This window comes from Marmota marmota, unplaced genomic scaffold (assembly GCF_001458135.2).
Source record: "Marmota marmota marmota unplaced genomic scaffold, marMar, whole genome shotgun sequence".
NCBI classification, from domain to species: domain Eukaryota; kingdom Metazoa; phylum Chordata; class Mammalia; order Rodentia; family Sciuridae; genus Marmota; species Marmota marmota.
The window spans coordinates 74,449,983-74,475,124 of NW_026000026.1; the positions used below are offsets into that span (position 1 = coordinate 74,449,983).

General features: G+C 33.8%; 1 protein-coding gene, 1 long non-coding RNA gene and 1 pseudogene across 5 annotated transcripts in view; 2 read left to right on the top strand and 1 right to left on the bottom strand.

Annotated features, from left to right (window-relative positions):
* LOC125619116 overlaps positions 1 to 5,952 on the top strand; it is a 17,545-nt gene extending 11,593 nt beyond the window's left edge. The window contains exons 3-4 of the long non-coding RNA XR_007350614.1: positions 4,486 to 4,525; positions 5,848 to 5,952. This is a non-coding gene — a long non-coding RNA (uncharacterized LOC125619116). The remainder of the gene's footprint in view (positions 1 to 4,485; positions 4,526 to 5,847) is intronic.
* Positions 1 to 25,142, bottom strand: part of Nr3c1 (nuclear receptor subfamily 3 group C member 1) — a 100,673-nt gene that overhangs the window by 32,629 nt on the left and 42,902 nt on the right. For 3 of the 4 annotated variants that reach the window (XM_048811736.1, XM_048811735.1, XM_048811737.1), the window contains exon 3: positions 633 to 799. In XM_048811736.1, the coding sequence (XP_048667693.1) occupies positions 633 to 799 (167 nt within the window). The remainder of the gene's footprint in view (positions 1 to 632; positions 800 to 25,142) is intronic. The other variant, XM_015485722.2, reaches the window with a different exon arrangement.
* Positions 7,193 to 7,346, top strand: LOC125619249 (annotated as a pseudogene).

Genomic DNA, 25,142 nt, shown 5'->3' on the forward strand with positions numbered 1-25,142 from the left:
GGTACCAGGGAATGAACTCAGGGGCTCTTGAGCACTGAGCCACATCCCAGCCCTATTCTGTATTTTATTTAGAGACAGGGGCTCACTGAGTTGCTTAGTGCCTCGAAGTTGCTGAGGCTGGCTTTGAACTCCAGATCCTCCTGCCTCAGCCTCCTGAGCCATGCCACTATGCCTGACTTGACCTCCTCTCTTACTGGCATTTATACCACTTAACATGGTGCCCTAACTTAACAGAAAACAAGAAATGCCCCCTCCCCCCAACATTTCCTATTACTCATTTTTGCTGCACAACTATAGTTTCTGTCTTTGAAACCTACTAGCTTATGGGGAATGAAAGCACACAATTTTAATATCATTAACATATCTTACTGCCCAAACTTTATATCATCATTTCACATACAGCACCTTCTTACAGTGTTACTTTTAGCCTCTAACCTAACTCCCGCCCTTCAACGTATACTTTTCTATCTTAGTTTTGTTTGTTTTTTAAAAGTATCTCCTTTCCATTGGAAGACTTTCCTTCATTACTGATGTCTAGCCTTAGTGAGCTTTATATATAATGGAAATTTGAAACTCCACTTTGAGAAATAGGAATCACATAGAGGAAAAATAAAACTCTTCAAAACACACACTACCTTCCACTGCTCTTTTGAAGAATACTTTACAGCTTCCACATGTCAAGACCCCGTAATGACATCCTGAAGCTTCATCAGAGCACACCAGGCAGAGTTTGGGAGGTGGTCCCGTTGCTGTTGAGGAGCTAGATGGAGGGGAGCTTACATCTGGTCTCATTCCAGGGCTAAAGGAAGAGGAAAAACATTTGTGATTTAATTGTGATGGCTGTTAAAGCGATGTCAGAATATATTTCTTGTAACTTCTCACTCCATATCAGCAGGTTCACACTGAACTCTGGCTTCATGTATTAGCAGGCATTAAAATATCCTATCTAAATATACTGAAGTAACATTATATTGAAATATAATTATTTTTTGAAGAATAGTGAGGTTGCAGTTCATTCAGCAATTTTAGTTTTCGATATAAATTTCACTTAGAATTTTTACAATCACTTTAATATGGTGTCATAAACAATGACATCTACCATTTTCTAAGTGTATAATTTACAAGTTTTATTAAATGGGTAAGTCATGTAACTACCACAACCATAAAGACAGAGCGTACTTTTCATCACTCTTAAAAACAATCCTTACTACCCTTTTATTTAGGACATTAATCTTTTATTTATTAATTTTGAGGTCTTATACAAGTATATTTCTAAATTTAAGAGTCACTTTACAATACTACCTATCTCTTCTACTAGAGTAAAAATTTCTTACCATCTTAGGGTTTGGTCCTACATGTGTCACTTCCAATGTCATCCTAGTTAAAACCACAGTTTCTTACGACTTAGAAAAGACTAATCTAGAAGCTTTATCTTATAACTTTCCTATTGGGTTTACAGTATTACTAGAAAAAGCACTAGACTTTCAACACAGAGGACCATTCTGCCCTCTGCTCTCAATAAAAATACCCATAAGAAAAAGATGAAAAATGTGAATCTATTTTTTTTTTTAAATCAGGTTTTACTTTTCACTTTGCAAACTTCTTATCACACAGGCCTAGTGTTTACTAGCATTTAAAAGATACATTATTTTTCTTTAAAAATTTAAAACTCTCAAAAAAGTTGAAAGCAGTACAATGGGTATGTACTTTTTTTTACCTATATTCCCCAAATCTTAGCATTTTGCCATAATTGTTTATAAACATGTATTTTCTTTTTCTAAAAAATTTCTATTTTTAAAAATTTGTTCTAATTAGTTATACATGGCAGTAGAATGCATTTAGATACATTGTACACAAATGGAGCACAACTTCTTCCCCTGGCTGAACATGGTGCAGAGTCACACTGGTAGTATAATTATACATGTATACAGGTTAATAATGTCCATCTCATTCCACCCTTCTTCCCATCCCCATACCCTCTCCCCTCCCCTTACTCCCCAAGCAACAAAACTGATCGTTTTAATGCTGGAGGGAAAATTAACTGTTGCATTTCACATTAAATGTACAGTGGTTTCCAATTTTTATCTTCCTAAGGAATTTTCATCTCACATGCTGACTTATGTAACTAAAAGAATTTATAGACTTCTGCTTATAATTAGAGACTGCCCATTCTTTATTTGGTTATGCATTCTCAAGCAAATTTTTCAAAAATATAAATGGTAGCAACCCATTTTGAGTTTGGACTTACTAAAGTGTGTTATCACAAGAAATGTCACAAACATACCATTACCTGTTTTTGAACTTTGCTTAATATGTCTGGTCTCAAAAAGAGATGACATTTAGGTATAAACTTAGATGGGGAAGAAGTTGTCTCTTTTTCATTCTTTAAAAATTCATGTGTTTGTTTAATTCAGCCAATAACAGAACTAAATTACAAATACAGGGATGCTTTAAGTAATTCAGAGAGCATACTATTAAGGGCTTGTTTTCAGCTATCAACCTGGTTAAAATTATATTTATCAGGTAAACAGTAATAATTATAAAGTGATCAATCATTTGTGTTAAAATATTGAGTAATTGAGTCATTAAACTCAAGCTTTCTCTAAATTCGGTCCTCAAACTTCCTGTATTTTGTCAACTGTCTGCTTATCTAAGAGGCTTTTTCAGTTGGATAGCATTCCTACCACCCCAATTCTGGGAATAGGCCCCAGGGTTTCACATTGTTCTCTGAACATTGTCAAGAAGAATTCTTGCATGCTTCCTTATCACAAGGTATTGATTCCTTGCTAGATTTGAATGAGTGAACCTGACTACATATTGAAGGGAAAAGGCACATTCATACATTGTTGGTGGGACTACAATTTGGTATAATCACTCTGGAAAGCAGTATTTAGATTCCTTAAAACAAGCAAACAAACAAAAACTAGGAATAGAACCATTATTTGATCCAGTTTTCCCCCTAGTTGGTATATTACTACAGTAATGGAGCCACATCAATATTTATAGCTGTACAATTCACAACAGCTAAGCTAAGGAGCCAACCTAGGTTCCCTTCAGCAGATGAATGGGTAAAGAAAATGTGGTATCTGTACACAATGGAGTATTGCTCAGCCATAAATAAGAGTGACTTTATGACATTTGCTGGTTAAGTGGAAGGATCTGGAGAAGAGACTATTATGCTAAGTGAAATAAGCCAGTCCCCCAAAGCCAAAGGTCAAATGTTTTCTCTAATATGTGAAAGCTAACCCACAAAAAGTGGAAGAGATAAAAATAAAAAGAGAAGATTAGTGGAAGAGACAAAGGTGAATGAAGGGAAGGGAGAAGGTAGGGATAAGGAAGGACAGTGGAATAAATTTGACATAACATTCCTATGTACATATATGAATAAATCACAGTGAATCTCACCATCATGTACATCTATAAGAAATTAATTAAAAAATATTGATCTTTCTGCCAGTTACCCATAGTTAGAATAAAGGGAAAGGAACAAGTGACAGGACTAGGGGTGGTACTGGGGACTGAATTAGAACAAGATCCATTCCATGCTTTTTAAATTATATTAAAATGGATTCTATTGTCATATATGACTAAAAAGAACCAATTTTAAAAAGTAAGTTTGTGATAGAAGAGAATAACCTGAAGTGACTCTGCTGTAGGTCTGGCACAAGCTACCCAGATTAATGGAAACTTGTGACTAATGGAGTTGCTCTGGGCCAGAGTTTTACAGAGAAGTAGGAAGGTCCTGGAGTGAGTGAACTAGAGCAGCAATGTGTTGGGGAAGCAAAAACTTCCCTGGCTTCTGTTCTAAAGATGCTGTTATTACTGCCCAGCCAATTTCTATCACCTGACATCTATTTTTAGGGACCAACCATTTGCTTGTATATTTAGCTTATGGAAAGTAAGTGCATTCTTTAAAGTTTTAAAGATATGAAAGGTTAATTCTGTAACGTTTTCTGCACCAAGTTAAGCACATGTGCACACACATATATGTGTATGTTTCAATTTTAAATAGTGTTTGGTAGTACTTTGTAGTTTTAGAACACTTCCATAAATACAATCTCATTTATCCTTTGAGTGACCCTGTGAAAAGAATGTCACAGTCTCTAGAAGAAGTCAAACAGGGCTGGGGTTGTGGCTCAGTGGTGGAGTGCTTGCCTAGCCCATGTGAGGCACTAGGTTCGATCCTCAGCACTGCATAAAAATAAATGAAAGTGATGTGTCTATCTATAACCAAAAAAAATTTTTTTTAAGGAGATCATGCAGGCAATGGCAGGTGTTTGCTCATTTGTAATTAAACTGACATGTTTCAGATCCTAGTTATACTACAGCATAGCTTGTGTGACTTTACTACTTTGAGCCTCAGTTTCCTCATCAGTAAACTGGTGAAGACATCATCTGTGCATTGTAAAACAACATATAGAAAGTCTAGAACATAGTTTCTACATCAAGCTGGCAATTAATATATGGTTCATTCTTCTCTTTCAGTGCAACAATTTTACAAATAAAAGCACTGTGTAAGTGAAAGGTAAGTATTACAAAGTCTAAAACCTAGGACAGTATTCCACAAATAATTATCACATAAATTAGAAGATACGTAAAACAGGGATAGACCTCTCAACTGAGCTACAGCTATCAGAAGGGAAAATTAAAACTAATTGAAGAAGTGGACTTTCTTATAGTAGCTAATAATCTGGAACCAACTCATGCTTTTAGCTTCTTCAGGCAGTCATTCTGGGCTAAATCAGATAAGAATTGAATACATGGAAAGCTGCCAACTGTACCACAAACATCAATGGAAAAATTAGTTTTTGTCACACAAATATGAGGACTATGATGGCCTATACTGAACACCATTGGAAGAAATGGATGAGTACAAAATGATATTCAGTTGCAAATGTTATTTGCTATGATATTGCTAAAAGGCCTAGGGTACAACAAAATGACTAGTACTCTAGGGAAAACCATATGGAATTGTTGTCTTTTAATAAGATGCCACAGAAGAAAGAAATTATAGGTACCATAGTAACAGTGAATATTTCACACCTTTTGAATGGGAAAGCTAAAATGTCCTGGTCTTAAGGGCATCATCATCTATAATAGTTATTGATTGCTTGGTGTGTGCTTACAGCTCTTCCACACGTTTTGAAGATACTGAGAGGTTCCATTTTGAACTGACTATACCCTGGGTGCTTTCTTTTTAAGTGAAAAGCTGTAGGAAAAAATATCTGTTGATTCCCAGTCAGAAAGGCAAATCATGTGTTAGGTTACTGAATTTATGTTAAAATTAAGAGAGACAGAAAATACATGTTTTTTTCCTGTTTTTTTTTTTTTGCAAGAAAAGTAATTGATGTAAAGTGGACCATGGGTGAAACAGTCATAGATAGATTATGAAAGTTAATCATACACCATAAGAAGCACGTCAAATGTACAAATAAATTATACCCATTCATTTAGCAGACAGTTCCTGATGCCTGAATGTGAAGGTACAGAAGCCATATGATACATGAAAATGCATTCTTGAAATGATAGTGAACTTTGAAACTTTAATCTAGGAAGGAGTAGCAGAGTTATTTTTCAACTGTGCCATGGAACTACTAGGAAGGCAATCAGCCTTATAGACAAAACTGGGTTCAAATCCCAACTTCAGTGCTCTACTAGCTGTGTGACAAGGGCTAGCTGATTAAGCCTTTTTTGAGTCTGTTCCCTTATTAGTACCACTTGGGGGCAGGGGTTGTGTGGACTATGAAATATTAGTCATATAAAGCACTGGTGTATACTTGGTGACTGTCAAACACCAAGTAGGTCTCTATACTAATAACCCTAGGGATACTCTTTCTTTCCCCCCAGTCCCTCCCCACTTCCATGCTAGAAGATGCCAAGGAAAGAGAAGTGCTATAGGCCTTCTCTGTGAGCCCAGGAAGAGTGGATGGTCATCCAGAAGCTTAAGTTCAGGTAATTATAGATATTCTTTTTTGATACTATACCAAGATTCAGCAATGCAGGTTTGTAATAGTTAATATTTAAAAGTGGAATCTGAAGCTATCTCAAGGAATTTTTTAGTAATGGTAACTCTTGTTGCATTATCCGAAATACTTGTGACCAACAGAGTTTCAAATATTGGACCTTTTGGATTTTGGAGTGTTTGCATACATTTTATTGGGTGAGCATCCCTAATTCCAAAGTCTGAAAGATTTTTTAATGTCATGTCAGTGCTTAAAAAAGCTTTGGATTTTGGAGCATTCAGATTCAAGATTTTTTGGATTTAGGGATGTTCAACATGTATCAGGCATTAGTAATTTGGAAAACAGTAATTTATTGAGTTTTGCAGAGCTTCTAAATATCAACACCATTGATTATATAAAACCATAACTTATCTCTCATAATATTCGATGACAGAAAGTGGCCTGTGCAACTTAAATAATCCTACATTGTTTTCTTTGAGACAACCATCAAATGCTAGATGCAGCATTAGTGTTTTATGCATCTTTCCATTTTTGTCTTATAGATATTAAAAGACACATGCATGCATGTGGTGAGATTTAATAGAATTAATAATATTTTACTTCCTCACAGAATTAAGTGGGATTTATTTTTGGTTTTAACTGTGAGTTCATGGCAATAGATACAAAAAGTACTATAACACTACGCCACCAGCAGCTTTACTCCTCTTTGTTTTTGTACCATCAGTGCAAATATCAAATCTGTGAAAGGGCAAATAAACTATATATTACCACAAAAATAGTCTGAAAAGGTGTTGGGGACTCTTGGGGTCCACAGACTTTGACAATATTTCTGTTATGTGATTTGAGCAGAATACATTTTAACTTAATTCAGCAAACCAAATTGCTGTTATGGAGAATTTGGATTGAGGACTCTAAATCAGACAGACACGAGAATTCATAACGTAACTGCAGTGTAGTAGCTTGGTGATGTTGTAATGTTTCTAAATTCTCAATTGCCCTATTTCTAAATGGTGATGTTAATGTACCTAGCAAAAGGATACATCATTGCTTATTAAATTTTGAGGTGTTTCTTCACAGAAAAAGGGACATATGCTAAACTTTTGTAAACTTAAACAGTGTGGCTGGCTTAGCCTTCAATTTAAGAAAGTTTAATCAACTTTTCAATGCATGCAAGCAGTCCAATTGAAAAAAAAAAAGCAAAAAGGATATTATCTTAGAAAGCAAGCATTATCGCTTCTCGGCCTTTTGGCTAAGATCAAGTGTAGAAAGCAAGCATTAACATGGGAAAAATCTTAGTAACACAGCTGCTGTAACTAGATTAATTTTTAACAACTACAAATGGAATAGGTATATTCTCACTGGTTTGTCAGTTTTCAACCAAATACCATAGGCTCAACAGGGAGCAGTTTTGCTTCCCAGGGGATACCTGGCAATATCTGGAGACACTTTTGGTTGCCGCAACTGGGGAAATGCTTCTGACTTCTAGTGATAAAAGACCAGGGGTGCTACTGAATATCCTACATGAACAGGATACCCCCCAAAGAATTATCCAGTATTAAATGTCAGTAGTGTCGAGATTGAGAAACCTTTGCATAAACCTTATGCAACATACAGTGGAAAATAAAGAGGACCAAAAACATTTCTGAACCTTCTAAACACTTTAAAAATAGAACAACTGCTCTATTGAAGCAGCCCTAAATAGTCTTTGATTGAAGACAAGTCTAAAAAGACAAAGAGAGATTCAAAACACAGCCGAGGCTAGGAACTATCCAGGTCTAGTTATCAATGATAGGATTAGCTTGAATCACTAATTTTATTTTTCCCTTTAGGGCTAGCACTAAAAGGTGGCTTTTACATATTAAAGTCGCCTGCACTTTTCTTATCTGTGTTCATTAGGAAAAATGTAAATACTTAGTTGCACACACCAGGGTGACTGTAATTTCTGACTTCCCATTTATCTTTGCTTTAGCCAAAGGTTTACTGATTTGTTTGAAAATAAGTTGTGAAATAGTTTTAAAATAAAATACAAAAATGGGAAGACTTTCACAATATTTCTGTTATGTGATTTGAGCAGAATACATTTTAACTTAATTCAGCAGACCAAAGAAAAACCGATTATTCTGTTTGGTTTGCGTTTTACTGAAAGAGGTTTCAATTTTAGGTACAGATTAAGACAATTTCTCCAAATTATCCTATATTTTATTTATTTATTTGGGTACCTGGGATTGATTTACCTGCACTCAACCACTGAACCACATCATCAGCCCTATTTTGTATTTTATTTGGAGACAGAGTCTCACCGAGTTGCTTAGCAGCCTTGCTTTTGCTGAGGCTGGCTTTGAACTTGCAATCCTCCTGCCTCAGTCTCCTGAACCACTGGGATTACAGGTATGAACCTGGCTCTTTTCATTATTTATACTCACTTATCTTAAGCAGGGAGTTACAGCAACAAAGCCTGTTCAGTAATAGACCAAAAGAATTTTCAGTAACGGATGAGTAAAGGGTGAGATGCATTTTTTCAGACCTCTAAGACACCAGTGGTTTGTCACTTATGTCTGGACTTAGTTTCAATAAACTCCAAATTAGCTGGCCATATATTTAAAGTTGGATTTAGGGGTGAAAAAGTGGGGAAGGATACACTGTGAAGGGCTCATTTGTTCTATCTATTTATATGAGGGAATATGGTCACCTTATCAATGCTTCCTAAAGTCTAATGTGTTTCATTTGTCAATAGAAGAAGAAGAACTCCTTACTTTGGTCATTATGCTAGGTAACTTAGTTCCTAACAGCTGTGTCAATCCTTCACTCTTCTAATTGAGTGCCAAAGATGGAGGAAAATATAAATCTCAAGACCTCAAGCACTCTCTCCTGAGGATGTGTGTTCTCAGTTCTGTTTACTCAGCCTGCATTAGGAAGCATGAAGTTTAAGGAAGAACACTGAAGTTGCAAATAGTGTGGCAAGAGCAATGAGTAGAAAAACTTTTTCATGCGTTTTATATGGTTATTTCTAGAATGAAGGAAGACCTACTTTTGTTTCCATTTGGTGCTTCTTCACTCTTAAAAATATACAAGAATAATATATGGTTTGGCACATACCGATCGAGAAATGTGACATCCTCAAAGAAGGCAAAAACATGTTGGAGACAATGCTTATTGTCTTCTTACATCTCTATATACCACATATCCCTGAAATGCTACTCATTTCTATCTGAAGTATGGCAGTAACTTGTTTTTAATCTTGAAGAAAGATTTGAAGTTTATTTCCTATGCTTAGTAACCCAGGCTTAAAAACGCAGAGATTGTGCCAATTCCAACACTCCCATACTCTACATATTTCTCCTATATAACACTGTCATATACATTTCCTTCCTGTCTACTCTGATTGCCACCTCTTAATGCATGTCTTCCCTTGCTCCTTTGTCTAACCACTGCAATAGTTCATACTATTTCCTAGGAAGATTTCCTAGTCTCAATTTGTTCTCTTCACATTCCACTCCACATGCTAAATGCTTTCCCCATCATGATTAAAAACCTCAGAGGCTTCTTCACTGTACATAGTACAATACTGTTCACAATCTGGTTCATCTTGCTTTCTCCATTTGTATGTCTTTCTACAAACCATTTGTTTATCATTTCAGGGATCCTGTATTCTACAAATATATACAAAGTGCATACTATGTTTAATGTATTTCTTGGGAGCTTTTACTAAATATGTTCCCTTAGCCTGAACTGTCTACCATGGTATTTGATTTATATAAGCTTCTCGATTCTCTCAAATATTGCCATGTAGCACACTTTACACCAGTGATCTTATATGACCTTTAGATGTATGAAGTATTCTGTTTCTTCCAGTTAACTCCTTTTAGGTAGGACCCATTTCTTGGGCCTCTTCATACCACCACTGTCTTCTATAGGGTTCAGTATATGTTATGATTATTTTATTTAGAGTATTGATACACGATATCTTCATCAAAACAATGTAAAGCAGCTAATGTGCTAAGTGTTTATATAAAGTTAAATCCCCTCCAAAGGAACAAATAAAAGATTATATCCAGAATATAGTGTTACCTTGCCACTACTAGGCACTTCTATATGAGCTCATTCTTTATATGATCATCCCATTCAATCCTCTCCATAGTCCAGTGATGTGGGCACTATTTCAATAAATTTAAAAAAGTTGACATGCCTAAGGTGGTGTAATTAGTGAAATCAGGATTCAGACTTTCTGATGCCAAAATCAACATTCTTAACCTTTTTCTACTTCCTCTGTTTGATACAAAGTGTCAGAACTGAGAAGCTGAGGTATATCCAGGTCTTCAAGTTGAGAAACAATGTCTTCTATTTGGTGGGCTGAAGGTTGATATCTCATTGACAAAGCAAAGTAGTAACAAGTTTCCTGTCCCTATTTCCAATCATGATTTGTTAAAGCTTTGCCTAAGTAAGGGTTGTCAGAGCAGATCAAATAAGTAAAAACAGTTAGTTGCCTTAAAATTGTGAAACAGTCTGCATTTGACTAAATTTTTAAATGTGCCACAAACTAATAATGTGTATCTCATATTACACAATTAGTCCAGTTCCTGAGTTTCATAAAGATGTTTATAAGAACAAAAGGAAATGCAGAAGAGTAGTCTGTCTATATTCATATTTACATTAGTATAAAAGGAGAAAAGAGCCTCCTAAATGTTCACTGAAACAATTTAAGGAAATAATTTAAAATATTTAATCAACAGTGAAAACATTAGCAATGGTCACTATTAGATTGAAAAGGAGCCTGCAGGATATTAGCCATTAAAAGCTTGATGAAGTTTTTAAAAGATTAGGATGGTCATCAGGAGTCTTAAGGCAAAGTTAAACTTATCAAAACTAATTTCTGCTTTTCCTTTTTCTGACTATATTTTATATCACAATGGAATAGAAATGATCAATAATTAATAGATACAAAATTATCTAAGATTATTTCTATTTTTAAATCCTTATTATGTCAACTTAAATTCTAGCTTAACATTGGCATTTAAAATTGCTTTAAAAGTTATTAAAATACTAAATTAAGTAGAGACCATATATCAAAAGTATTAAGGTGGAAATAGGGACATTTTGTATATTCATAACATACCATCTCTGCTCTTAGAGGAGCTTTGAAGTACACTACATGTTTGACCAAATGTATTAGTCCCTAGAATTTTGGGGGATGCATTTAATTTTTATGCATTGTTACTAAAGTACCTATAGTTGGGCATATATAATATGGATAGTATTTCTGCACTATTTTGGAAATTGCTTAACAGTTAAGGCCTCAAATAGAAGGGAGGTGTCTAGCTACATTATAAGATTTATAACTATCAAATAAAAAAATTATGAGATAAATTAACATACCAACTAATGTTGAATGGATTGATAAAGCCAAAACATTTCTAGTTATTCAATTTAAAGGGCACTAAGTACCATAATTTATATATTCAACTTGACTGTATAATCATTTATACCATTTATTTCGCATGTCTCTGTATTAGGTGCTTGGTATACATATTCTATAATCCCCATTACTGTTCTGAAAGTAGATGCCATCAATCCCATTTGACAGATGCAGAAACTAAGACTCAGCAATTAGAAAACTAGTCCCAGGACCCAATATGAATGTATTATTAAAGAGGCAAAGTTTTAATTAACAAACTTTTGGCTTTCTAACTACTGTATGGTAGGTTAAAATACAACAATATTAGAATTATAACAATTATAAGATATTAGAAATCCTTTATCTGACAGAAACTAAGGTCAAATGATACCTAATATAGGATCATGGGTAACAAATTGACACATTTCAACAATACTTACCATTCAGTTACCCTACATTAAAAAAAAAAAAAAGTGTGTGTGTTCTCAAAGAATTTTTCTGCAATCTGGTAAAGACTTGGTATATCACACAGTAATCAAAACAGACTGAAAAAACAATGTACTATAAGGCATTACATATTTCACATGAATTCTGATTTACATATATTTGTCCACATACATTTTTAATAACTAAATTATAAACAGTAATAAGCAATATAAACTACCATGTAGTTTCACTTGTGCAAATTTAGCAACAGAAAGTAAGTTTTGTGTTTCTGAATCCAAATAAGTCCAAATTGCTATGGTTCATTTTGGACCATTCACTAGAAAAGTAACTTGTGTTTCTTCCAAAATTGTTGTTTGCTAACATTTTAGAAATCATATGTGAATGGAAAAGAAACTTTAAAGCAAGTGATTATGTGATTTTTGTTTTATAACATACCTTTCAGAGTATAAAAATTACAAGGGCACAGGCAGCATTTTTTGAAGAAAGAATAAATAGTGACTAGTACAGGATTGGAAACATACAATCTGGAAGCTTTGAAACTGATAAACATTTTATAACCAAATAATGAGACCACATATCAAAGAAAAGGTTAAAATTTTTTTTCTAAAATAATGAAAATGTATAGATTTTCTCTTAAAACAAATTTGTTTTAAAAGCTCTGTCCAAGTTTTTATCTTCAATAAAGGATAAAAAAAATCACCTTTAATTAAATCAAATAAATCCATTCCTAAAAAAAGAGTAGACTGTGAATGCTAGCCATTAGAAAGTTTTTTCCAAAAGTGTTTTCAAACTTTCTTATGTAAGCAGGTAGTTGTGCATTCATGAAACAACCTGCCGATGACCACACTGCTGACTGGACACTCCCAACAGCTCCAACTTAAGTTAAAAAATTACTTTGGCAAAATTTAAATTTTGTTACTTAACAAAATCATCACCTCAAAATGCTTCAAAATTCAAATAATTAAATACAACTAAGAATTACATCCATAGTTTTACTACCACCTGCCAAAACATGAATCACAAAATTTGATATTTTAAAGACAAGTCATTAATTTGTAGTATAAACAGCTGGCAACTCTAGACTGTTTCATCATTGGTAAGTGATTCTCTACATTATCTTTAATACTGAAAGCTGACAAGTGTTCAGAACATTAAAACATCACAATATGGAATGTTACTTGATATATGGACATTAGTGCATGGGCGTAGCTATATTGATTATTATGACAGCTTGAGTGTTTACTTTGTCTTTTACTTATCCATCACTTTCTGTAAGAACCATAAACCCTGGATCCTAACATCTGAGCTGTAATAATTAAAGAGTAGAAAGAGCAATAGAAAGAAGGAAATCTTAAAATTACAATGCAGGTGGTTAGGAAAATTTTCTCTTAGGCAGCTTACCCCACTCCAAAAGAAGATTAAAGCATGAATAGTATCTGAGAAACATGTGAGCTTAAAATTTTCAAATTTTCTCACAGTGCCCCAAAGAATACAAAATAATATAAAGGAAAAGTTGTTATTATTTCTGAAATGCACCATAAACCCTCAACCTGAAAAGGATGAGAAACAGTGACTTAAGTAAACTTACACAGTAATAGTGGGCAACTGAAATGATTGGTTGACTATATTTTTGAGCTACAGGATCCTACCTTAGATAACAGACATTTTGCTACTCTTTCTAGCATCAACAAATAGCTTCATATTCAGTAGAGTGGTAATGTCAAGGGAATTCCAACTGTATGCTTGCCCCATTTTTCACTCAAAAACTGAATAAACTTCATTCAGCTATAATCTTCACACTGAGGAAAACTCATTACCATATCCTAAAACTCAAAATACTTTGTTCTGGCTCATTTACTTACATCTGATCCATAATCTACCACAAGATTATTACTTTAAACTTATTTAGAAATACTAAATGAGTTAAAAGTATTTAGAAATACAAGTAGATATAATAAAAATAACTTGCCAACTCAAGCCAAATACATTTTTAAATTATACAAATTATTAATAGGAAATTTAGAAAACACCAAAAAATTGAATCAGAAAATAAAACTACCACAGTTCTGAGAAAACCAGCAAACATTTCCATATATAGCCTTCATCTTTCAAAAATTTTGCATATATTTATTTTAGGGATAACACAATAGATGACTGCTTTGTACCTCACTCTTTACATGTGAAGCACTGCTCATTTGTTTACTTAAGGTTTTGAGAAAACTTCCTATGTTAATAGATAATCTTTCATTACACGATTCTTCAATGATTGAAAAGAATGTGGCTATAAACTTACTCCCATTACTAGTAATTTTTTTTCACTATTTCAAGTACCACTGAAGACACATTTGTGAACATGTTTGGTTATTTCCTTAAGTTAAATTTCTAGAAAGGCAAGGAAAGCCAATGGGACAGTTCAAAGGTTTTTTATATGTACCATCCTACCTGTTCCAGGGAAGTCGGCCAAGTAAGTGCATTATGCCACATTTGCTTCTAACAAAACAAATCAGGTGAACTGTAAATTGATTTAAAAAAATGCCCATTTCTCTTTTGGGATGTTTATCTCTCTTGTAATAAAAAAGTTTCTGTTATTAAGCATTTCAACACTTAATTCTCTGAGGCTACATCTATAAAACCCTAATTTTAAATCAGATTTTTAAAATATTTCAGACCAATAGTATAATGTATGATGTGTATACCTCTTAGTAGTGCACACATGCTACTACTTTTAGCCACATTACTGTTTGAAGTTTATGGAAACTGATAATCAAACAACTAGCTGAATATGGTTTTGGCTAAATATGTTATATTTAATACATGCATTTAGTTTAGCTCTTTCCAGAACCCTGTAAAATCAAAGAATAGCATTTGTTTTTAATCTTAGAAGTTTACGACTTTAACAATGAGAGAAAATACCAACAGTGGTTTATAGGGTAAAAAAAACAGATGGTCAAGGACTGTGGGGTTTCTGGGGTCTTTTGAGTTTCTAAGAGGAAAAGCAAAGTTAGTATGGAAGAAAATGTACAATTTTTTTTAAAGAAATGGAAGACAATGGGTGACAATCCATTTGCTATAAACTAAAATGTTATATAAAATGTATGTTTTAAAGATTTCCTTTTTAAAAGCACCAGTGAGTCAATGAAATGATAAAAAAGTTAAGCTTAGTTTAAAGAAAGCACCCAGGTACTTGTGTTTGAAAATATTTACATATTTAGGCAAACTTGAGTTTCAATTGAAAGGATATAAAACCCACTATAAAAATACATGGGAAAGAACCTGTATACAAAGACTTTGCAAAATAGGAACTCCAAGTAGCTAATAAACATGAAAAATTATTCAAACTCATTAGTCATCAAGGAAATGCAGTAAATGCACAATGAAATTTCTTTAGACACTTACCAGACTGGCAAAAATTAAATATTTGACAATAAGAAGTGTCTGAGTTTAAGGGCACCATTATTTGGGAAGACAGTTTGGCATTATCCAGTCAAGTCAAAGACAGGGAATATTCTATGATTTAGCAGTTCCACTACTAAACCATTATACTTATAAAGAAATTAATTTCCATACATAGTAAAATGTATAAGAAAGTTGGTAGTAGCATTGTTCATAGTAAACCAAATTGGAAGCTAGTCAAATGATTGTAATGGTGAAATAGGTAAGAATCCATGTATCTTCTTATCTCTGAGGACATAATTCTATAAAGAAATGAACAGGCTACATATAACATGGATGAATAGTACATATTCTGTGAATATAAGTTCATACAAATATATTCATGAAACTCAAACATAATAAGCTATTTTTATTAAAGAATATATATATATATATATGTAGTAAGAAGCAAGAAAATAATTATCATTTGTTAATATAATGGTTATTTCTGGGGAGGAGGAGGTAAAATGTGATTGTAACCCTGTAAAAATCATGCTAGAGGCCTTCAAGGTACTGGCAGTGTTCTCTTTCTTGCACTGTTTGATAGTTAGCTAGCTTTATAATTATTCATTAAATTGTACATACATGTGTTTTGTTTAGTATAATGTATGTATGCATTGTTTCATAGCAAAATTATAAAAAATTAAAAATAGGAAATGCAGATAAGTCCCTACATTATCTCCCTTATTCCAATTTTGATGGTGTCTGTTCCATTTGTTGGGTGCATTTTCTCTTTCTTGAACTACTTAGATTTTTCCCTCTTTCTCTTTTTTCCCCCCCTCTGTCCCATTTTCCGTCTCTTTGTTTTTATTTCTGAGACATTGTCTCTCATTGTCTCTCACTTTTCTCTCACTCTTTTTAAGCTTTTTGTTTATGCTATAGTTCCCTTTACTTTCCAAGAGTCCAGTTTTTATTTTCAGTTTTGATTAATTTCTTTAGTTTAAAAAAAAACCAACTTCATTCTTATGGGATAAAAGTGGTATTTTCGTATCTCTGAGAACATAAATAGGTTTGGAGGAAGTTTCCTTCTCTCTACATATTTTCTTTTTCTTCCAAGATGGAGTCTTCTGTCTATTTTGATCTCTGCTTCAAAACTAGAAGCTATTTTTCTTTTTAGCCTGTAAGGATACAGATATATAATTCAACTCTGTTTCTGTTGCAACAAACTATTAGAAAATGAAATTTAAAATAAGTAAACATTTATAATTGTAGGAAAACACATACACAGTTTTTTTAAAAAAGACTTGCAGGAGCTCTAAAGAAAAAAAATAGTGTAAACATTGCTGAAGGAAACTTAAAGAGATCTAACTAAATGGAGGGATATACAATGTTCCTAGATTGGAAGGCTCATATAGTTTTCTCTTATCCCCCTATCAACCTATAAATTCAAGAAAATATCAGTCATAATCCCAGCAGGCTTTATGTGTATGTTTAGAATTACTTATAAAGTATATATGAAAATGCAAAGAGCTTAAACCTTGGGCCTACCTTCTTTTGAAGGGAGGGCTATTTATCTGTTGAAACATGACACTAATTTTAAAAAATGTATTCATTCATTTACTAAATGTTTTTTGAGTACTAGGAATTAAGTACAAATAATGAAGGCAGCTCAGCCAATAAATCTGAATCAGTTCTTCAGTCTGTGGGCATAACACAACTCTCCTTTCAGATGTTTGATTAATGGCTGTAGTTTCAGAATGACTGTATCTTATAGTACTTGATTTAGTCAGAAGCCTAAAGTATTAACATATTTAAGTCGCAGTGCCAAATTAAGAATGAATAATAGGATAAAGGAATGTTAAAGAAAAACAAAGGAAATTTCCTTTTGCCAAAGACTTGGTTGAATCTGTTAAATCAGAATCAGAGGCATTTTTTAATTTATGAGGTCCTCATTTGAGTAGTTTGTGTATGTGTCTGGGGAGAGGGTATCAGGGTTTGAACTCAGGGCCTAGCACATTCCAGATAAGCACTTTACCACACAGCTACATCACCAGCCCCTTTTTAATGTAATTTTGAGGCAGGATCTTGCTAAGTTGCCCAAGCTGGCCTGAAATTTGCAGTTCTCCTACCTCAGTCTCCCTAGCAACTGGGAGTAAGGATATGTATCATCATGCCCAGCTAAGAGCTTTTTAATATTGATAGTAAATGGCTTATAGCAAAAGGAGATGTTGTACTTACGTAGTCATTGAAACAACAGTGATTTGGGGAAGAAAAGTTGAAAACAAAATTCATCACTCAGCAACTAGAATGCCAATAAAAAAATGACAAAACAACAAAAAAATACATATATATATATTTTCACCAAACTGGTCTTTTCAGAGACATCTGTATACATGGCTCACAACTAATCCAACTATAGTATCCCTTTCAAACACAAGTCTTCTAGATGTTCAGTTATTTATTTATTTATTTTTGCATTCAGAAAGCTGAAGTTGTTCTTAAAATATTCTTAGACAAGTATTATGTTTTGATTATTAAAGTAGAATCCCTGGGAAAGAAAAGACATTTCAAATAAATTTTGGCAGAATATAGAATTATTTCATTTGCAACAGATAACATATGCAAATGCTCGCAATTTTTATTATGAATTGAACTGAAATGTTAGTGCTATGAGCTTGACATCAATAGAGTTTTTATAGGAAGAAATAGAGAAGAACGGAGAATGAATATATTTCATCACATCATGTCCTGGCTCATATCCATTTGATGTTTGTCCAGGATGATGCAATTGTTAGGTCATCAGCTATTTTACTGACGCCACGTTCAAAATGATAAATTGGTTTCTCAGACCTTTAACAGAAATCCAGGACAGCCATAGTTAAAGCAGTATAAATAACAAAAAAGTGACATGAGAGAGTTTCAGACGGGGGTGAGGTGAGGGGGACTTTGGAAACTTATCTGTTCATTTTTTGATAACGCTATAGTGAAATGACTCTCTCACTTGCTATTTGGTAGGCAAAGTAACATTTAGCAACATCTCTGAAAATGGGTTCTATTAATATCCCCATTTTAAAGATAAGGAAACAGGTTTAGGAGGAAGGCAGGCCAAGGCTACCAAGGTGGTAACTCTGTAAGAACGAAAAATTAGATTCTCAGACTTTTAGTTAAGGAGTTTTCTTCTTCTTCCTATTCTTTTTTTTTGTTCACTATATTGTTGTTCTCCATGTTGATGATACATTGGTAACATTTACCATGGAGATATATTTGACAAGTCAACTTTCAAAGACAAGTTGGGAAGGTCATGAAAAATTTTCATGTCAGTATGGGAAAAGGTTCCCAGAACCCAACAGAAGGAGATATTTTATGATAAAATTAGAAAATCTTGAGCGAGTGCTGAGTCAGAATGCAAGGAAAACTGATTTTGAGTTCTTAACCAGGAGTCAGGCAATGTGCTCTGTATTTAGGAATGTAATTACAACTAGGAAGGCAGACTTGTAACTAGTAAGATAAATTTTGTTTTTAAATGGATAGTTGTATACATTGTGATTTCTGCTGTCTTGGGAGAGAATGTGGAAGGACCTTTAAGTAGAGGTGTTAAGGAAGTCTTCCTGGAGAAGATGGCATCAGTGCTAAGAAATGGAAGAGCAAATGGGGGAGGGGGTTGAGGAAGAGAAGATAGCATGTACAAAAGTCTCCTGGTACAAAGAGTACAATTCTTTTGGGGAAACTTAAAGACAACAAAAGAGGACTGATAATATCCTAAAGAACAGTAGAAAATGCAGTCCAATGAAGGTTCCAAATGATCTGGTAAGTCATAGGTATAAACGTAAGATGGCATCTAGAGAAGGTAACAATCTTAGTAACATGATGTTAATACTGCATTTTCACATTTAGAATGGCACAGTATTTAAATTAAAAGCATTCCCCCATCCCCAGCAATGCACAACTAGCAGGATTCCAGATGTCCTCCTACCATTAATTCACTGGATGACCATCATCAACTCAATAGAGCTTTCTTGGATGACTTCTCTGACTTACACATAAAGCCACTTAGCTTGCAGTGGACAGCAGGCAGGATGCTGGCCCTGATCAAACGTTTTGTCAGGATTCTTTCAGTTCTAGCATTCATGATGCTCTGACTCAGATACGTGAAGGCAAACAACCCGGGATGAACAACAGAGAATTATAGTAGTAACTATTTTAGTTAGTTTTTGGGTTGCTATGACCAAAATATCCAATACTCCCACCAATACCCTGTCAATCCCAAATTTCTGGGAAATCTATAAATCTTTAAGTTATCATAAATTCACCCATTTATGAAAATTATATTGTACACTATTAATTAGCCCACCAATAAATAGATTAATAGTTTATGGGACTTTCTAGCATTACCTGTTGTTCAGATAATCAGCTTAAGAATCCTGAGAACAACCAGATCACCATAAACTGTCTTTTGATGACCAAACTGATGTCATTCATCTCTACTTGCCTTCCCCTACCCACTGATTACAAAGTTTTCTTTTTAAAAGAGGAGCCAAGAACCCCGCCCCAAACAGGTCTCTCAGTCTTGAGATGGCCCACATTCTCCCTTCAATGTATACTCCATGCTTTCCTAAATAAATTTGTGCTTCTACTGATATGTGTCAATTTATATTTCTGTCCTGTACATATTGGGGCATCACTTGTCCTAGGTCTAGTTTCCCTTTTCTCTGGGAATTCCTGGGGACCCTCTTCTGGTAATATCTCTTCTCCTAGGGCAAAGCATAGAGTAGACTCCAGAAAAAAGATGAGACAGGACAGAAGAGGAAAATGGGTTTCTATCCCAGCTATTTAATAAAATAGCACTTTATCCCCAGTTTAGTTTATGATGTTTTTATCTATGTTTTTATCTATCTTTTAGTTTATGATGTTTTTATCTATGTTTTTATCTATCTTTTAAATTAATTAAACAACAGCACTAGAGGCCTGAATATGTAAGAAACTGAATTTTTCTGTTACTATAAAATAGCAAATTAAAATTTCCCAATTTTGTAAGATCTCTGGTTTGCAAGGAAAAGACCACCACTGAAACAAATTTCAAGTCCCAGCTGTGGCTAAAATATTCTTAAAAAGATGTCAATACAGTATAACAGCAAAACTGGAATGATTAGGACTTCAAAAACTTAACACAGCTATACTTTTAAATTTCTTATGACACATTAGCTGATTCAGAAACAAAACATAGCAAATAGTTCCTTGGTTTAGGATAAGGAGTGACACATTTTCTTCATAAGCAGAAAATCAAATAAGATTCCTTGAAAATTCAAGATTGCTTGCCAGAAACAGTGAATGTAACAAGGCTACTCAAAACTGATTTTTGATATTACTAACGCAGCAATAAGAGTGTGCCTTTATATGTGCACTGTGTTTTATGATTTCTAGTACAGGCTCTAATAATTAGCACTATAAAGAAAACCCCTCCTCAGAGAGAGAGCATGATTCTTTATAACAAACAGTTTCCTCCTTGCCCCCTCTCTTTTATGAATGCTTAAAGGTTAACAGTATTTAAAATGTCAAATATCCACATGCTCAAAAATATAACAATTTTTTTTACAATTATCTTATTACAGTTTTTTGGATTGTTTTGCCAAATTAAAAAGTAGAAACTAAATTTGAATATATTCTCATGTTCCAAAAGAAACACAATCTGTAACATTTTTACAAGTTACACTTACTAAAATTTGTAAGAACTAAAACCTGAACCAGTATTACCTATTCCCCCTTTTTAAGAGATGAGTGAATAAAGGAGGAAAAAATTGCACCTGCAAATTTACAACTAAGCCAGTGCCATTACTTTGAGACCCCAAAACTTTTTAAGAGGGTGTCACACTAAGGAAGAGTAAAAAGTCTTTTTCATTTATAAATCCCATTTCAATTTCATGACATTTCTAATGCATATTCAAGTGTGTAGACAGGTACTTTTTGGATTTTCCTATACATAGACATGGAGAGCCAAGAGTTATTTTAGGTGTTATCTTTTGCTTCCTAAGAATTTGAGCCTAAAAAGGCCATCTCCTCCCCCTAATCAAGAATGTTCAATCATATTCCTATTGAAGGCATTTATACCAAACTAAATGTCAAGGGATAAATGTTTGTGTGAAATGACACTGATGAAGGCAGATAATAATCCTATCAAAAATGTGCTGCTCATATATACTACAGTGATACAACAACATCAGTGTTTATAGCTGGTACAATTCACAATAGCTAAGTTATGGAACCAACCTAGGTAATCTTCATCAGATGAATGGATAAAGAAAATGTGGTCTATGTACACAATAGAGTATTACTCAGCCATAAAGAAGAAGAACTTTATTGAATAAGCCAGTTTGAAAAAAATCAAGTCTAATGTTTTCACTGATATGATGAAGCTAATCCAAATTGGGGGTAAGGGGGCAGAAAATAGAAGAAAGATCAGTAGAGTAGACAAAGGGGAAGGGAGGAAGAATGGGATAAGGAAAGACAGTGGAATGAATCTGACCTAATTTCCTATGTATACATATGAATATAGTACAGTGAATCTCACCATCCATTAAAAATTAATTAAATAGCATAGAGATCTGTAGAGGAAAAGGAATGGGGAAGGAAGAGGGAAGGGAAAGGGGAAGTACTAGAGACTGAGAACAAATTATATTCCACGATTTTCTAATTATGTCAAAATGAATACTACTATTATGTATAACTAAAAAGAACCAATAAAAATGTGTGGCTATTTCAAAATAGCCAACCTAGGTGCCCTTCAACAGATGAATGATAAAGAAAATGTGGTATATATACACAATGGAATATTGTTTTCACATAAAGAAGAATGAAATTATGGCATTTGCTAGTAAATGGATGGAACTGGAGGCTATCGTGCTAAGTGAAATATGCCAATTCCAAAAAATCAAAGACCAAATGTTCTCTGATATTCAGATGCTGACTCATAATAGTCAGTAGTGGGGGCTGGGAGTTGTTCACCAGATTGGACAGGAGTAAGTGGGGGGAAGAGAGGAGGGATGGGAATGGAAAAGACAGTAGAATTAAGTGGATATAACATTCTTATGTTCATATATGAATACACAACCAGTGTAATTCCACTTCATGTACAGCCACAAAAATGGGAAGTTATACTCTACATAAGTGAGTGAAAATATATTCTACTGTCATGCATTAACTAAAAAGACCAAAGTTAAAAAAATGTTGTGAAAATACAGCTTTTATATAACCTCTCAAGACCCAATACCTTTATTTTGTAGAGAATAAAATTAAAATTTCTTCCATTAGCAAAATATGGCTCCACTATCAATGTACAGGGTGCCTTTCTAGAATATGCTTTTACTCCTTTAAGGACCTGTGTCAGCTTTCAATCTTTCCCCCACTGAAGCTTCTGAATTTCAGTTCATTGGTATATTTCTGGTCTACCTCAAAATATAGGTAGTTATTCTTCACTAGCCATCTCAAATCTCTGGGCCTCTATGAAGTTTTTTTTATCATTCCAGCCCATAACTTTGATGGCAAATTATCAGTTGATTTTGTATCATAGCATCAACTCACCTTTCTGGTAGCATATTTCAGAGTCTCAATTATAAGATTTGAGTGTGACTTCCAATAAGACTACAAAAATTCTCACTGAAACAGTAAAATATAACAGCAAATAACAAGATGCTATATTATTGGTTTTAGAAATAGATATAACTACCACATTTATAGAACTGATTTTAATTATTTATGGATTTCATATTTGTAAGTTTGCCTACTTGCTAAATTTATTTATTAAGCCCCAAATCAATACTTGCAGTGCTACTCTAGATAAGCACGTTGTGGGGGAGGAGTCTGAACTGACATGCACATTCCCAACTGAGGTCAATCAAAGCAACACCACTGCCTTCTTGTTTCAGGGCTCTCATACTGTAAACAAGCATCCTTATAATGATATAATCAGTGCCACATTTTTTTGCAATGTGTGCTCTTGGTTGGAGATTTGCTATTTAAGATAGTCTCCATACACAGTGCTGAAATGTTGTCCAGTATCCTTAAGGACAAGAAGGCTACGAGGTACCTTAAGGAGAAAGTGTAAGTCTTAGAGAAGCTTTGATCAGGTATGATTTATAGAGGTGCTTCCTTTAAATTCGGTGTTAATGAATTAATGACAGATATTTAATAAGGTATCTTTAAATAGAAAGACACACAAAAACAGTTACATATTGGTAGTAAATGTACTGACAAAAATGTTACAATCAGGTGCTTTATTTCCTCTATACACACTGGTTTAGTACTTGTTGATATAGTATTTGCTGAAAACTTTTTAGGACATAATTACCATGAAAAATGAAAATCAATTATATATTCATATGATGAAATATATGCACCCATTAAAAAATATGATGTAGGCTGAACATGGTGGTGTACATCTATAATCCCTGTATATCAGCAGGATCACAAGTTACTAGGTCTGCCTAGGCAATTTAGAACTTGTCTCAAAATAAAGAGGGCAGGGGATAGAGCTTAGTGGTAAAGCACTTGCAAAAACAACATTGGACCTAAAGTTCAGCCAATTTGGAAAGCAGTATGGAGATTCCTTGGAAAGCTGGGAATGGAACACCATTTGACCCAGCTATTCCCTTTCTCTGACTATACCCAAAAGACCTAAAAAGAGCATACTACAGGGACACAGCTACATCAATGTTCATGGCAGTACAATTCACAATAGCTATACTGTGGAACCAACCTAGATGCCCTTCAATAGATGAATGGATTAAAAAATGTGGCATTTATACACAATGGAATATTACTCAGCACTAAACATTAACAAAATCATGGCATTTGCAGGGAAATGGATGACATTAGAGCAGATTATGCCAAGTGAAGTTAGCCAATCCCTAAAAAACAAATGCCAAATATCTTCTTTGATGTAAGGGGAGTGACTCAAAAACAGAGTAGGGAGGAAGAGCAAGAGAAGAAGATTACCACTAAACAGGGACAAGAGGTGGGAGGGAATGGGAGGGAGAAGGGGAATTGCACGGAAGATGAAAGGAGACCCTCATTGTTACACAAAATTACATATATGATGGTGTGAGGGGGAAGAAAAAAAAGAAAGAAATGTGTCACAGTCGATTGGGTAGAGAGAGGTGATGGGAGGGGGGGATAGGAAGGGCAGCAGAATACAACAGACAGTAGTATTGCTGTATGTATAAACGTGGCTGTATAACCAGTGTGATCCTGCAATCTGTACACATGGAAAAATAAGAATTCATACCCCATTTGAATCAATGTATGATACGTCAAGATCATTGTATTGTCTTGAGCAACTAATAAAAAAAATTGGATATACCCTACAATATAAATACATATACAAATATATACATACATACTTACATAAAACCTGTAGGTGGAATGATTCTATTCTTTTGTAGATACATTATAAATTTTATGAGTGTAGAAAAATAAAAATGTCTAGGAAGATATACATCAAAATAGTAAATTATTAATAGAAGATATTTGACTTCTAGGTGATTTTTACATTTTATCTCAGATTTATATCTTCTTCAAAAGTTTAAAAGAAAATGATCTCCAAAAGAATTTGACTCAAGTACAGATCTTGTCCTTAAATTTATAATGGTTCTCTTCTTCCTTCCATCTGTCCACCCACACATACGTTCATGTATCCATCCATTTAATTATTCCTCCCATTAACAAAGATTTTTATATACATATACTTTTAATGAAAATTTTGACTGCGTTTTCTTTTAAAAAAAATTTGAATGGCTCAATTTAAGAATTTTACATAAATAGAGAATAGGTCTTACTATTTTGTAAATATTTTCCCACAAATGTTTTTGCATTACTGACAGAGAAAAACATCCAAATAATTGCTTTTAAATCTAGTGCAATTTTGTACAAATTTCTTTTTCTTTCTTTCTTTTTTTTTTTTTTTTTTTTTTTTTTTT